Source organism: Acinonyx jubatus, chromosome C1 (assembly GCF_027475565.1).
Source record: "Acinonyx jubatus isolate Ajub_Pintada_27869175 chromosome C1, VMU_Ajub_asm_v1.0, whole genome shotgun sequence".
In the NCBI taxonomy this organism is placed as follows: Eukaryota; Metazoa; Chordata; class Mammalia; order Carnivora; family Felidae; genus Acinonyx; species Acinonyx jubatus.
The window spans coordinates 1,978,855-1,990,930 of NC_069381.1; the positions used below are offsets into that span (position 1 = coordinate 1,978,855).

At 65.9% G+C, this 12,076-nt stretch overlaps 1 protein-coding gene across 4 annotated transcripts in view; it reads right to left on the reverse strand.

The window, feature by feature from the left end:
* Positions 1 to 12,076, reverse strand: part of MEGF6 (multiple EGF like domains 6) — an 85,866-nt gene that overhangs the window by 30,255 nt on the left and 43,535 nt on the right. Inside the window, exon 1 of one of the 4 annotated variants that reach the window (XM_027060651.2) lies at positions 2,375 to 2,595. The exons of 2 other annotated variants lie outside the window; for them this stretch is intronic. In XM_027060651.2, coding sequence (XP_026916452.2) covers positions 2,375 to 2,543 — 169 coding nt within the window. In that variant the 5' untranslated portion in view covers positions 2,544 to 2,595. Of the gene's footprint in view, positions 1 to 2,374; positions 2,596 to 12,076 lie in introns of those variants that run through there. One more of the 4 variants, XM_053205900.1, reaches the window with a different exon arrangement.

Below are 12,076 nucleotides of genomic sequence, written 5' to 3' on the forward strand. Positions count from 1 at the left end.
AGGACAGCGAGGTGACCAATGATCCTGGAGTATCCAGGGGGGTCCTGTGTCATGACGTGGCCCTTAAAGGAAGGGGCAAGAGGGTCAGAGAGAAAGAGATGGGAAGACACCCGGCCCCTGGCTGTGTCGACAGAGGCGGGGCTACCGTCAAGGCTGGGAGGACAAGGAAGCAGGTTCTCCCTGGAGCCTCGGAAGGAACCGGGCCTGTCAATTCCTGGACTTTAGCTCATTTCAGACTTCTGACCTCTGGAACCGTAAGGTAATAGACCCGTACAGTTTTAAGCCACTCAGATTGGGGTGATTTGTTGCAGCAGCCGCAGGAGTTAAACATGGGGCACACGTAAAGATTCCCTCTGTGGTCTTTTCTGGAACTGTGGGGTGGGGAGGCTCAGACCACCCATGCTGGAAATCCAGGTTTCCAAATGTCCACTCAGGCCAGCCCGGCCTCCTGACTCCCACAGTAAGATCCCCAGTGCTCCCCAGGGGCTGGCTGTGCTCCCCTGGGCCCCGTCCTGCAGGCCTGCCCTCTCGGGCCAAGTGGCCTACACGTAGTGATTCCCGCCGTGGAATCAGTGCCCTGAAGCACCCCAAGCAGCAGGGCCCCAACTGAGCATTGACACAGAAGGCCTTGGAACCACCAAGGGAACATCACTCTCCAGGTGGCACAGAAGGGGGCCTGGGTCCTCCCCGAGGCCGAAAGAGAGCACGAAGGCACCGCACCTCCCATGCTGACCCAGTGGAGACAGCGAACAAAAGCTGCCTCTGGGTGCAGACCCCCGGCCCTCTGCAGCCCGAGGCCCAGCTGACACTCGTCTGGGGCAGCTCACACCTGCGTGGGAGGAGCCGGGAGCCCAGGAGCGGGCAGGTCCAGAGCCGGGCTACGGGAAGGAATAGCCGGGCCTGGGGCCTCCAGCATCGCCCACAGGTGCCGTGCTGTCCTCAGCTGACACGTGTGGCTGGAGACTTGAGCAGCCTGGTGACACATCACCGGGCTGAGACGGGGCTGGCTCCCCGGTGGTGCCTGGGGACGCCCATCACGACGCGGCCGGGAGCCCACCAAGTCACAGCAGCTCCCAAGCCCGGAGCTCAGGCCCGGGCCAAACAAGCTGCCCCTGCAGAAACCACCCAGAGAAGCCCCTTCTGAAGCCCTGCTCCCTCCAGATGCTGCCGGGAAGCTCGGTTCCGATGGTTACCAAGTTCAGAGTCCTGCTTTCCTCCCAAACACGCCAGAGGGTCCTCAGGCCCGCAGGTGGCGCCCTGTCAACCACAGGCCGGGATCCTTTCCTCTCTGCAAGTCCAGGCAGGCCTGGGGTGGGGGGTGGGGGGTTCCCCGAAGCCCAGCCCCACATAGCCCCAGGCCTCGGGATGCTACACAACCTCACGGCACTTAGTGCCACGCTGCTTCAGTGACAGCACCGGCCTGGCCTCGACTGAGCCAGAGTGGGAGGGCTGCCTACCCCGTGGGGACGCAGCCAGGGACCCGGCTGGCCGAGTGACAAAGCCAGGGAAGGTGAGAGATGGCCACCATCAGGGGCCTGCAGCTCAGTGCTCGATGTGTCCCCTGGCACGGAGGGCCGCAGAGACTGCCCCAGGGACAGCTGGGCAGGGCCAGCATCTCCGAGAAGACACGTGCCCTGCCCAGAGCCACACACAGGGCCGGGAAGGCCTGGAGGGGAGCGCCCCCGCCCCTGCCGTGATCCGGTTGATGACTCACCACGCCCCACCTCGCATTCCTGAGGATGACCAGCTCCAAGTTCTGAGGAGCTCCCTCCCGCAGGGAGGGTGGCCCAGCGTGGGTACCAGATCTGGAGAGCAGGGAGAGGCAGGATGGAGCCAGGACAGGGCTGTATCTGCCGGGGTCCTCACAGTTCACCCGGAGCCCACTGGGCTGACCACTCCCAAGGCTTGCGGAAAAGTGACAGAAAGAAAGGCTAGCGCCTGCACATCCACCCAGGCCCTGGGCACCCCGGAAGGCGAGACTTTGCCCGGGGACCCCAAGGACTCTCTCTTGAGCCTGCCTTCCTGCCTGACCCCCAGAGCTGCCAGCGCCAGGGAAATGCACGCCCTGTGCCACAGGCCAATGCAAGGGGCTGTTTTATTCTTCCCTCCGCTCAAGACCACTCTGCTGTCGGCAGCCCCCTCAGCCAGGCCCCAGAGGGGATGGAATGTCGACGGCTCAGGGCGCAGGGGCCCCGTCCCAGAGGAAGGGGGCCGCCGGCGGCACTGCCCCCGCCCTGCTCCCTCCGGCCTCGGCTCCGTCAGCCGGTCAGCCGGGCCGGGCGCAGGCCGGACCCATGCGGAGCAAAGGGAGCCCAGCGCGGAGCAGGGCACCGCCTCCCCCACGCCCCCCGCGCAGAGTCCGCGCGGCGCCCACCTGGCCTCCGGTCCCCGGCGTTCCCGGAGTAGCCGGCCTGGCCCAGGTGGCACGGGACGCAGCCCCTCCACAGGTAGCGGTAGTGCGTGCCCGCGACGCGCGCCAGGCCCCCCAGCAGCCCGAGGCACCAGAGCGCGGCCAGTCCCCCGCGGCCGCGGGACGCTTCCATGGCCGGTCGGCGACCGGCGCGCACCCCAGCGGCCCCGCCGCGCTCTGAGCCCGGCGCCCCGCCCCTCGCCTTTATGTTCTCGGCTTTCCCTCCGCCCCCCGCAGGTGAAAGCCAAATCCTAGAGGCGGACGGGCCGCCCCCGCCCCTCGCCCCGCCCCCGCGGGCCGCGCCCTCGCCCCCCAGTGCACCGCCCACCGCCCCCGCGCACTCCCGCGCGCGCGCGCGCCCTCGCACTCGCGCCCTCGCACTCGGACACAGGCACCCCTCAGGCCAAGACGCAGAGACACGTGCACAAACAGACCCACGTGTGCAAATACGCACGCGACACACAGGGGACCCTGCACAGACGTATTCAGCAAACCCAGACACACATGCTCAAACACATGTGTTTCCAGCACCAACGCGGGAAAGTAACCAAGGCAGAAACGGAGGCCACCCTGGCAATGCCACCTGGGGCTTTGAGAAGGCTGCTCGGTGGGGTGGGGTTGGGTGCTGTTAAGTGTGAGGGGGGTGGGGAGCCAAGCCACCAAAGTGGAAATCCCAAGGGGCAGAGATGCCTGCAGCCCCCAAGCCCGGTGTCCTGCGCCCTGAACTGTCGTGTCCTCCAGTGGACAGGGACTGGCACCCGGACGGAGCAAGGGAATCCCTGTGCCCACGGCAGGTGGGAGAGGGCCACGGGGAAAATGGACTCCCTAGCAAGGACAGCAAGCCCCAGGTGCCAGGCTACAGAAGCCCGGGAGGCAAGTCCGAATCCAGACCCCTGAACCCCCACTTTGGCTCAAGGACAGGGCCTGAGGCTCCAGCCTTGTCCAAAGTGGCCAATGGCATCATAAGGGTCTATGCATTTTGGCCCCGATGAGCGCCGGACCAGCGGCCCCATGCTGGCTCCTGATGTCTTGGCCCTCGTGCCCTGCCTAGGCCGACCCTCTAGCTCCTGGCCAACTACTGGGGCAAAGACCCTATTGGCCGTCACTCAGCCCTGCCCCGCAATGGGTGGGGTCCTCAAGTTTGTGGGAGAGAGGCACCAACCCACCTTGCCCGGTCCTGTCTGCGGTGCAGAGGCCAGCCCATTGGCCCCCCGCCTGCCAGGCGCCCTGCAGTGCAGACACAGGCCTGCCTGGGGCCCGCCTGCCTGTCTGCCCCCGCCTCCTGGATGAGCCTCTCTTCTGGCCTCCCTCTGAACAGCACACCAGCCTTCGAACTCCGGGCTCTCACCCGGGGAGCCTCCGGAAGTCTCCCCGATGGGCACACTGTCAGATTGCTGTTTGAACAGGGCCTTCCATGTGGGCTGGCAGTCCGTTACTGTGACGTAAACCTCGTTCTCCAACAGCATGCAAACAAGTGCTAACAGAAACCGGAGGATCTCACCCCTGCAGCCAGCAGCCAGGCTGCAGGGGGACAGGAGGCCGTGGAGACTGTCTGTCTCACAGGGAGGGGCAGAGAGACACCTCGGATCCACAGATCACCCTCACCAACGGGGCACAGGGCCTGGGGCTCCTCCGGGAGCACCCTTCTGGGGTGGAGGCCCCTCGAAGCATCACTAACTCCCATGCAGGACCAGGGCCGTGGGAGGAGGAGGAGCCAAAGACAGGAAGGGGGAGGCGCCGGCCTCGTCTCCTGTGCAGCCCAAGTCTAGCCCACCCTGGGAAAGGGCTCTGCCTTGTCCCTTGTCACAGGGGGGCCTGAGTACGGGAACTGTAGCTTGTCCTGAATGGAGACACGCACTGGGGGTAAAACACACCACTTTCTTGGTACCAAAAAGATGATGGCACTCCTTCTCATTCTTGTATTAATCACACGTTAAAATGATTCTACCTGGACGTGTTGAGTTAAATGAGATACGTCGTCAAAATTAACGTCACCTGCTTCCTTTTTCAGTGCCGCTTCCAGAGAACTTAAGGTAGACACATGCTCTCGGTGTGGCTCCGGCCACCTCTGCCGGGCAGCGCTGGTCTTCCCGAGCCCAGCCCCCAGCTCTGCTACCAAGGGGCACGAGGCTCTCTGTGCCCACTGCCTTGTCTGTAATGAGGGATGATAATCACAGAGCTGGTAAGCTGATGGGGAAAATGCTTCACTGAGAGTCAGTAGGAGTCAGTCAAGGTTGGTGGCCAGGCCCTCCCCCAGGCGGGGCAGCAAGCCCCAAGGAAGTGCCCAGACTGGGTCTCCAAGGGGCGGTATCCTGGGACCTGGCCAGCTCCCTGCAACATGGCAGATGCAGCCGTGAGGACCACGGCATCCTGGAACCCAGCCAGGCCAGCCTAAGACAAGCCAAGGGACCTGAGGACCGTCCCTAGCTCTCTTTTTTTTCTTAGTATTATTTATTTTAGAGAGAGAGTGCGAGCAGGGGAGGGGCAGATATAAAGGGAGACACGGAACCCGAAGCCGGCTCCAGGCTCCGAGCTGTCAGCACAGAGCCCGACGTGGGGCTCCAACTCACGAACCGCGAGATCATGACCTGAGCTAAAGTCGGACGCTCAACCGACTGAGCCACCCAGGCGCCTCAGGACTGTCCCTATCCCTCAAGAGCCACCTCCCCAGTGCCCCCTGCACTCCCTCCCCGACCCCAGGACCCCCAGCCAGGGACCGCTGCTCGGGCCACCTCATCCCACCGCGGGGCTGTCACCACCCTTCTGTATCCACCTGGACCCCGTCGCACATCCCAGCCTCGGGGTGGGGAGGCATGCTGCTCCAGGCCTCTGTCCTCAGCACCGGCACGGCCAGGGGCTGGGAAGGGCAGAGCACGGTCTGCAAGCAGCAGACGTGGGTGCAGGCCCACGGACGAGTCCCAGGACCCCACTGGGCCTGCTTCCTCGTCTATGCAGTGGGCAGGACACGGTTCTGAGCAGCAGCAAATAAGGGTTATGATGAGGTCCCCAGAGCCCTGGACGGCTTTGGCACCTCCCTGAAGGACTGGGGGGGGGGGGGGGGGGGGGGCTGCGGATGGCTCTGGGCCCTACCCCCACCAGGCCAGGCACGGGGACTCAGGCACGGCAGACCTGCAAGTCTGCAGGCCAGCAGACCACCCAGGACAGAACACCACCGGCCGTCCAGACAGTGCCCACAGCCGCCCCACTGTCCCCCCGCCCCCCGGGCTCGGTGCCACCGAGCGCATCCAGGGCCGCGGCTGTGGGGTCTGGAAGCTGTTTGGGAAATGCTTTCTCGATGCGGAAATGCGGGCTGGGCGTCTCTGCCCGGCGGAATGTCTGTGTGTCAGCAGAAGGAGCCGTGTCCCCCCCACCCGCCGGGCCGGCTCCAGCTTTCCTCTCCCAGCTGGGCGGCCACGGGGTTCCTTTGCCAGGCCCCAGGCTGGGGTGAGGGCCCCGTGCTGCCCCACAAATGCCACACTGCCCCCTCAGTGCCACAGACCCCTGACATCAGGGCTTTAGGGAGAGCTGCCACGTGCCTGGGTCAGCTGGGGCCAGCAGGAAGCAGAACACAGGCGAGCTTACCCCCACTTGTAGTGTCTGTCCCCTGGTACTCATGGACACCTCCTCCCTGAAGCCCTCCCTGAGGCCTCTCGAGGCCCCACCCTGCTCAGTTCAGGGGCCTGGCCACATGCTGCCAATCTGAGGGGGGTGGGGAGGTGTTCCCCCCAACCCCGCCCCGTGCCAGCTGCCTTAGCTCCGGGATGCAGAGTGGGCGCCGGGTGAAGTCTGGCTGAGCCTGGAAGTGTGAGATGCTGGCCCGCCGTGGGAGGCTGCCCCACACCTCCCCCCTTCCTGGGGGTCAAGACATGGAGTGAGCAGGCCCTCCAGCAGAACCCAAGGAGGCCAAGCATCAGGTACCCTGTGTGGCCCCCGAGGGGGAACCCACAGGCCTGGACCCTCCCTATGTGGCTGGGGGCCAGGCGTTCCTGAGTCCCAGCTTGTCAGGAGGAGCTAACCGCTCTGCAGGCGGGGCGGGGGGGTGGGGGGGGGCTCCAGGAGAGAGGAACACACAGAGAAACTCCCAGGAGTCACTGCCCATGGTCCCAGGGTGCCTGGACTGGAGGGTGAAGTCACCGGCACAGCAGGCTCCAGAGTCCAACAGCAGGTGCTGGCCACCCAGCAGCTGTGGCCCTGGGCGCTGTGTGGCGGCCGAGGCCATGCCCACGCACGGGCAGGCAGGAAGACCGGGTCCTCCAGGCTCTCCAGCACCTCTGCTCACTCCGCTCCCCCTCCTACTGAAGTCGGGCGTGTCCCGTGTCCCTTCTGGGCAGGAGCGACGGACAGCAAGTGCCCGAGCGGACTCCCTCCCCACAACCACAGCGTGCCCGGGGACACACACGGGGTTCCACCTGTCTGGGCCCCGGGGAAAAGCTTCTTTGAGGGTGCAGGATGAAGGGGGGGAGCATGGGGGGGGTAGAAAAGGGGAAGAGTGGGGCAGGGTGGGCTGAAAGGCAGAGACTGGGTACTGGGCGCCGAAGGCAGGGGAGAGCAGTGTGGGTGCCATCCAGGAGGCTGGGGGCACAGGGACCGAACATGACAGGCTAGGGATCAGACAGCCCCTGGCTTATCTTCAATCTGCCCTGTGTGTGTGTGTGGGGGGGGGGGGGGGGGGTACTCAAGTCTTCTCAGATGGAAAGTCCTCCTTGCCACCTCCGGTCCCCCAGGTGACAAACGCCCTGCCTGGTTGTTCCCACCCTTGACATCCAGAGCCCAGCCCAGAGGGGAGGCCAGTTTTTGGTCTGGGGCCACACGCGATCAACCCAGACCCAGCGGAGCTGCCTGCAGGACGCCCCCCGCCCCCTCCCTGCCCCCCCCCCCGCCCCGTGCTGCTGCCTGAGTTTATTTCAGGAGCGGGGAGCCAGCTGGTCCCCGCGCCAGCCTCCTGGTAAACCCATTACCCGGCTGGACTCCTCACCCAAGCAGAGGGAAGGAAAATTGAAACCACGGTTGCTTCCGAGAGCCCAGCTGCCATTCCCGACTATGGCCTCAGTGGCGGGGGCCCGGCGCAATGGGGGTGCTCCCTCCTCTTTCACACACGGGCCCCCCAGGAGAGCCCAAGGTAGAGCAGGCCCCGTGTCCTCCGGGCACCAGCCAGCTCGGGGGGCCTCAGACCCCGGCACCACGCCACAGAACCCAAGGCCTGCCCTGCTCCGGGGAGGCGCCCGCTGAGGGCCAGCCCCAGAGCCGTGCTGGAGGCCTCCCACACACGTGTGCACATGCGTGTGTGCACGTGACAGGGCCCGCTCTGTGGCTGCCCGCTGCCTGGACTCACGCCCCTGCCGTCACGCACAGGCTGTGGTGAGTCCAGGGCAGGCTGTGCCACCACCCGAGTCCAGGAACGCCCATGGCCCCCACGACGGGCACAGCCCCCGAGGCCTGGCTCTCACCGAGGACATCTGAGCTGCCAGGGACGCATGCACAGCGCTGGGGCTCACACTACTCAGAGAAGGGGAGACGGTGAAGGCTGATGGACGGGGAGGTTTCCCCGAGAAGGCAACGAGCCAGACTGTGGCCAGGTAGCGGGGAAGCGGGCAGCCATGAAGACTGGCTCGTTGGAGGACATCTGGGCGGGTGCAGGGCTGCGGGTGCAGAGGCAGGAAAGGCCGGTGAGGGGAGGATGCCAGCCGGGGAATCTGGCCGAAGCTGTGCGCCTGGCCCTGGTCCACAGCAGTCACCCAGAGAGACGGCCAGAAGGAACCAGAACATCGACGGCCAGGCGCATCACCAGGCCCTCACCCAGCAGCCCACTCGGCCTGCTGGGCCCTGTCGGTCACTCCTCCTGCTGTTTTCCCACCCGAAGGCCAAACCCGAAGGCAGGACACTGCGGTCACGGGGGTGTCGGCCAGCTCCAGCCAGTGTCGGGGACCAGCCCGCACATAGGCTCCTTTTCAAGGTGCCCGAGCCCAAAACTGGCAGGCTGGCCATCGGCCCCTCCTGCCGCTGAGGCCCCGACGTCACACCACAAGTACTCAAGGCCACCTCCTGCAGAGGCTGAGCTCAGGGACAGACACCGTGCATGTGACAAGCAGAGGGACAAGAAGTAAGTCCAGAGGGCTCCCCAGCTCTGACCCGGCAGGCCAAGGGCCCGGGCTCTGAGCACCCACATCCTCTCCCTAAGATCGGTTCACAGGAGATGCACCAATCCTGTGGTCTTACCACAGGAGTCTCGTTTCCTCGTCAGGAGGAAGGAAAAACCTTTGCCCTCAGTTCTGGTACAGCTGCCCACCCCCAGGGCTGCTCTGGCCAGACCCCAGGGTGTGGTCAGAAGCCCAGCAGCCCAGCGGGGTCCAGAGCAGCAGGGAGAGACGGGAGTGGAGGCCAGCCCAGCCCCGCCTCCCAGGGATGCCTGGAGGAGAGCCAGGGAGGGAGGGGAAGGTGAGGCCACCGTTCCACAAGGAGGGACAGAGACAAGGGGCAGCCAAGATACATGGGGCAGAATCCAATCAGGAGATGAGGCATGGGGGCCGGGGGGGGGGGGGGGCGCGGTGGGGATACTTCAGGATGAGCAGAAACTCGCAAGGAAGGGAGCTGGACCGGGTGAGGGATGAAGCAGAGGGTAAGACCCCCTGCCCCCTGCCAGGCAGAGAGCCCCCCGCCCAGGAGCGAGGCTGCGAGGGGCCTCTGTCTCCACTCTCTCACCTTCCCCGGGTGAGCCACGGCCCCCTCGAGCTCCACATCGCTGCCGCCCCGAACCACCCAGCCTTCAGCAGGGGGCCCTGGACTACTGTGATTCCAGGTGACAGTGGCTGCCCCACACAGCAGGCCCCCAGCTCCGTGGCAGAAGCTTCTGGGGCGAGGGCAAGGTGCGGCCTGACTCCTGAGCTGTGCCCTCCCTCGCCGGTCCTCTCGGCCCAGGGGCATATCCCAACCCCATCCCCCACCCCCCAGCAGCTGCCCTGGCCAGGCAGGGCCCCCAGCGCACGTTGGGGTTCACGGTTAACATGGGTCAGCCTCCTCCTGCTGAGTCCCGAGTGTAAGGTCCACGGCCTCCAAGGTTACCCGCCATGCCTGTGCTAAGTCGGGGATCTGAACCTGGCCTTTCGCACCTCGGCCTAAACCCTCAGGCCGTACCACTGGCCTCGGCACCCAGGCTCACCCGCGTGGGTGCTCCGGGCAGTCCATCCTCAGGTCTCCTCCCGGAAAACGGCACTGGGCCCCAGACTCGGGGGTCGGGCAGGCCTGCGGGCCAGGCCGTGGTCTCTCGGTCGCTGGCGGGCTCTGATTGCCGACAGCAGGGCTGTCATTTTTCCTGCCTTGGCCCTTAACCAAGGGCACGGCTGCTGGCATCGGCTCACTAGGGGAGCAAACGCAGCCGGAGTCGGGAAACGAAAGCACTCGATTCTCAGGGCCTCTGACGGAGGAGACCCTACCACAGACGCCTCGTTGGAAACGCTGCCATCCTGCCTGGAAGGACTTCGGTTCCCAGTCGGGCCCGGGGTCCGTCCCTCGCAGGAACGAGGCAGGTCCCGGTCCCGGTCTCCACATCTGAGTCACCCAACAGATGCTCACCGAGCGCCCACTATGGGCCGGGCACCGCCAGCTCGGACGGCCCCGGAGGACACAGCAAGGGGCCCCCCAGGTGGGGCCTGGGAGCCCAGGATGTCACTCCAGGCTTCGTCCCCGGCTCCCCACACTCCCCGGCTGTGTGACCCCAGATGCACTATGAACCCCTGGGCCTCCCGCTGCATTGTGTCACCTGGGCCCTGGGCAGCCCTGGGCGGCCCTGAGCCCTGAGCAGCAGCACTGCAGGCCCCGGGGTGCGGTGTGGGCTGGACAAGACAAGGCGGCCTTCTTGAGGTCACCATGACGGTTCCTGCCACCCTCCCCATTCTCTGGGTTCGACAAGAGCATGATCATCCCGGGAGGTGCAGAAGTCCTCACGATGCTAAATCTCCCTCGAGACTCTCTTGGGTGGGGGGGCGGGGGGGCCCTGCCACTGGAGGGACCAAGTATGACCCGGGCCGGGGGTCAGAGAAAGCCCCCCCCCACTATCAAGACCCTATGGAAGTGTGGTCAGGCCCCACCTGGGTGCCACCAGGAGGGTCCCTGGCAGTCCCCCTTGTCGCACCCCCACCAGGATGTCGCCGCAGGACAGCACAGCTGGCCCCGGTCAGCCCACGGCCCTCCCAGGCTGGGGACGGGGCCCCGCAGCCTCCTAATCAAGGCCTGTCACTTCCCACATTCTTGCCTCTCCCTCGGGATGGTGAGAACCTGGCAGCCACGTCCAGGAGGCCAGTGGAGGCCAGGCCAGGAGTCTGGCCAGGCAGAGTGGGAGCAACAGAGCAGCACTTGTCCGGCCGCGTCTGCTTCGGGGGTGGAGACAGGCCCAGAGCCACAGCCACAGCCGAGGCTGGGGGTGGGGGGGCGCCCGGCCTGCAGAGAGCGAGCCCTGCCCCCTCTTCGTGTCCCTGGGGGTCGGGGTGGGGGGTGGGGCGGCGGTCAGCAGAACCCTCTGCTCAGCGCAGACACCCAAGCTGGGCCCACGGGCTGGGACGCGGGGACCTCGTTACCGTCTCAAGTCCCGGAGCCCCCCAGGTTTCTCTGGGGGAGCCACTCTGATGTGGACCCCAGCTCTGCCGGCCTCCCCCCGCGGCGAGGCGTGATGGAGAGGCACGCCCAGTCCCCCAGGAAAGACCCAGCTGTTCTCACCCCGAGGAAGCCTGCTCCCCACTCAGCTCCCGCCTGGCAGTGACCGCTGCCCCTTCCCCAGAGCCTCTCTTATCTCCTGGAAGGAGGGCCATCAGGGCGGTGGGAACAGTGAGTGGGGTCACCCGCCGTGGGAAAGCAGGCCTGTGGGCCTCACGTTCCCCCCACAGAGACACCCTCATTCTCTCCAAACAGCAGTGTCAATCTTCCTAGGGCGTGGGACCGAGACCCCCCTGCCCCCGTTGTGACAGTGTCTCTGCGGTCCTCAGGCCACACCATCTGGCCTAGCGTGAGGCCTGGACGCATCTTCCAGATGGGGCGCTACGAACCCAGTACCCAACCAGCCAGCCGTGGGGTGGGGCGGGGGCTTGGGACAGGCACGGAGACCGGCCCGAGGGTCTTGGGACCCCCCCAGTGGCCTCAGTGTGGTCTCCCCAATCCCCCGGACCTGCTGAAGAGGTCCTTGCTGAAGAGAAGGCTGTGAGGTTGGAGAAGGGGCAAGCCACCCAAGGCCAGGGGGAGGACAGGTTCAGGCCAGGTTGGAACGGCCCTTCTCTCCATCCCAGGCCCCCGAGGGAGCCGGCCTGGGGCTGGGGGCCTGCAGGGGCACTGGGCCAGCGGCCTGGAGGCATTTCCCCAGGGCCTCTCCAAGTTCCCTGAGACATAAGGGTCCTTTTAGTCCCACTTACTGGATAAAGAGACTGAGGTTCAGAGTCACCCAAGGTGCTAAGCTGAGGCTCATCCCGGGCCTGACATCAAAGCCTGGCCCTGGAGTGGCCTCCCCAGAGGGGTTGCCATGGAGAGCTGGGACCGTGGACGGGAGCCTGGGGACGCCAGGCTGCCAGGACGGAGGTCTTATGGGGGAGCCCACACTTCTACCCGGGGCCTGCCACCTCCATAAACCCACATGTCTGGGGGTAAGGCCGACACACGCCAGAGGTCGTGCCCTGGGACTTGAGA